General features: G+C 44.1%; 1 protein-coding gene across 2 annotated transcripts in view; it reads right to left on the reverse strand.

Moving 5' to 3' along the window:
* The window catches only part of SARC_05125, a 5,593-nt gene that overhangs the window by 1,214 nt on the left and 1,047 nt on the right, over positions 1 to 3,332 (reverse strand). For both annotated transcript variants that reach the window (XM_014301017.1, XM_014301018.1), the window contains exons 2-5: positions 3,130 to 3,290; positions 1,852 to 1,951; positions 1,202 to 1,315; positions 214 to 288 (exon numbers count right to left, since the gene is read on the reverse strand). In XM_014301017.1, the coding sequence (XP_014156492.1) occupies positions 214 to 288; positions 1,202 to 1,315; positions 1,852 to 1,951; positions 3,130 to 3,290 (450 nt within the window). The remainder of the gene's footprint in view (positions 1 to 213; positions 289 to 1,201; positions 1,316 to 1,851; positions 1,952 to 3,129; positions 3,291 to 3,332) is intronic.

Consider the following 3,332-nt stretch of genomic DNA (forward strand, 5'->3'; position numbering starts at 1 on the left):
AATATGTATATGTATACGTATATAAATAATATACATACATACATATATATATATATATATATATAAATAACACACACACACACACACACACATATATATATATATTTACACTAAAACATAAACATATGCATAACTATACATATACCTGTATGTACATGCACATATACAAATCTTATCAAATAATCCAAACCGCTGGAAGCGGTATCAGCTCACCTTCCACTCTGGCGTCCTGAGTTGCATAAATACTTGCCCCACCTTGTTCTGGAAGTCCTCTTTCTCATATCGTTCCTGCAACGGTTAATCGGAAAGCTTAGGTATTGCAAATAAAACCGTTATTGCATATTGATCTTCTCTTGACCTTAGCTATATATGTTTGCGTGCGAGTGGAATCAGCTGGGGATGATATGCGCTATTAAATGCCTCAGACCAATAGTAGTCACTGGGCGTGAAAGCTCGAACATCCACTCTTGTGTTCAATACATCGAAACGGAAGAATGCTACCGAGAAACACTGACTGACGTACTTGCCTATGTGTCTATGCTTGATCAATATATCTGAATGTGTACTGTAGGTAAAACAGGACTGCGCCAATACTGTGGCATTGAAGTTCAATCTCGGTACTCAACTCCTCGTGAACCTTGCAATGCACTATCGAGTTGCAGCCAAAAATCATCTAGCATAAAGCTAACGGGTTACTTAAACTTAATACTAAAACCTTAAACCCTAAACCCCAGCCTCTACAAAACTATTACTGACAGCAAGGTGCAGCACACAGCGCACTACACGCACAAGACATTATTGTGATCATCTACAAACTGTATTTTCATTGAGTTCTATAGTATACAGTTTGACGATATTCGTTAAGAATTGGTTTATTGTCAGAATCCTAAAACCCTTTCTGACCGTATGCAGCCCACCAACTACCACGTCTTGAACGCATCTACAACCACTCACTCCGATACTCCGCCAGTTGACATAGGTATGCGTTTACGTTAACGTTCAGTTTTTCAGTGTCGAGCACAACAAAAGTGTATCAATGGTCCGAAAATACTCACAAATTGCAAAGCAGCCGATCAAAAGGTTCGGTACCAGTTGGGACGGACTTAAGGTTAGCTTTCTAAACGCTTAACCCCACACCCCACACCCTGAACCTTTCTACCCATGAGCACAATTGGGTTTCAAAACAGAAGTGCGCACTCACCTCACCAAAGCCACCTCTTCGCATGGCCTCATCCACTGGGAGATCCATGTATATCGTTACATCTGGTGCATACAGCCCAGTATCAGGGTTTTTGCACCATTGCAGGTCCAATCCCTATTGAGAGCAAGTGGTAAATGTACAGGCGATAGGATATACTGTTTGTCAATGCAGTCTTTGCTATTCCTGTTTGGACTAATAAACCCTAAACACCATTGCAGGTCCAATCCCTATTGAGAGCAAGTGGTGAATGTACAGGCGATAGGATATACTGTTTGTCAATGCAGTCTTTGCTATTCCTGTTTGGGCTAATAAACCCTAAACCCAAGCTAAACCACACTACACCGATGTCAGTGAGACCAAGCGATGGTATCGACTAGGGTGATCCGATTCTTTATTTTCATTAGCCGTTTTCATTCCACGGAAACACGCCGACATAGAGACATATAATGATTGGGGGATATGACAGAACATCTTAAATCTTCAAATCTGCTACACACAATACATTATAGTCGGCGCAGCTCAGGAAGTGCACCCGCCCAACCCAACCCAACCCAACCAAACTCAACGCAACACAACACAACACAACGCAACACAACGCAAAACAACGCAACACAACGCAAAACAACGCAACACAACGCAAAACAACGCACCTTTGCGGCGGTAAACGCAACACCAGAGAAGGCGTAGCGGTCCACTACCAGCGTCGTCCCCGCATTAAGATCTGCTTCCATTTGCTTCATAGCCTCCCATCTGTTCAATACAACGGTACGTTAACGGATACTCGTGAACATTCTCGTGTGTATGGTACGTTAACGGATACGAGAGGAATACGTCCCTAAGCACTGGGACGTAGCATCGTTCGACAGGTCATGTTCAACGCTTACACCCAGGCGTTATATCCGTAGTGTCTAACGGAATCGATACACTAAGCTCGCACTGCATAGGGCATCTCTGTTATTTGTGGCGTGGATGCGGATATTCAAGCAACCCAAAACTATAAACCTCTTAAACCCTAAAACCTCAACACTCTCCCTCTCCGGTACATCAAACCATACACGCAGACATCAACTGACGACGACCATCGCACGCACCACCACACCTACACAACCACTCAGAACAGATTGGGCAGAATCAGAGGGAAAACAAGACCCTGTTGAGCTTGACTTTAGCTCACGCCTGCCCTTTTAGTATGGATTACTCATACGGGCAAGCCCAAATAACCAAGTCTTACGAGGCATTGCATAGTGCAAATAGGACAGGACAGTTCACGATTCAGGGTTAGAAAACCCTAAAACCATGTTCACAGGCTCAGTTTTCACCTGCAATGGTTATGAAGAATTGGCACGGTCGCTCACAAGTAGTGTGTCGTAACTTGGGACACGTTTTGTACACGCTGACACGGCGACACTGATACAGGGCCATGAAAGTGTACGATGTCTAGGGTTGTATTTTTCTAGGGTTTTAGGGTTAGAAATACAACACCTTTCATAGTCACGCGTGGCAGGGGCAGTCTATAGAGCATTGTACACAGATATAGTTTCTCAGGTTAATTCCACTACTGTCAGCAGCGTGCTGTGTTCTTAAAGCAGAGTATATTAACTGCAGACTCAGATCAGATGGGTTTGAGGGTCTTTCTGATAGGTTTTATGGTTTAGGGGTTTTTTGGCATAACATATCATTACACGCACTTGTTGGCCGAGCATAGCAAGTATATAGCCTAATCACTCGTCTCCACAGCACTCAGCACTGGCGAGGTAGTCTGTATATGTTTTGCCCAGTCGAAAACACACAAACACACACACACATACACACACACACACACACACATAAAAACATACTTACATACATAAACACACATACACACACACAATATGATGCCCCTGAACAAGTATCGTACCTTCCGACACACACAATCCGTTTACACACACCTGTTAGCAGAGAACAGTAAGTGGATGGCCTGGTCACTCATCTCCACAGCACTGGTGAGGTAGTCGTTGATTGTTTTACCAAGTGTGGTGGTGCGATCAGGAAAGCGCATGAGCTTAGAGGGATGGCCCTCCTGCGTTAGACTGTCCACTAGCATGCGCGCCTGCCGAGAAGAGGCTAGGTATGAGTAGCAGAAGGGGCGAGG

This window comes from Sphaeroforma arctica, assembly GCF_001186125.1.
Source record: "Sphaeroforma arctica JP610 unplaced genomic scaffold supercont1.316, whole genome shotgun sequence".
Taxonomy (NCBI): Eukaryota; class Ichthyosporea; order Ichthyophonida; genus Sphaeroforma; species Sphaeroforma arctica.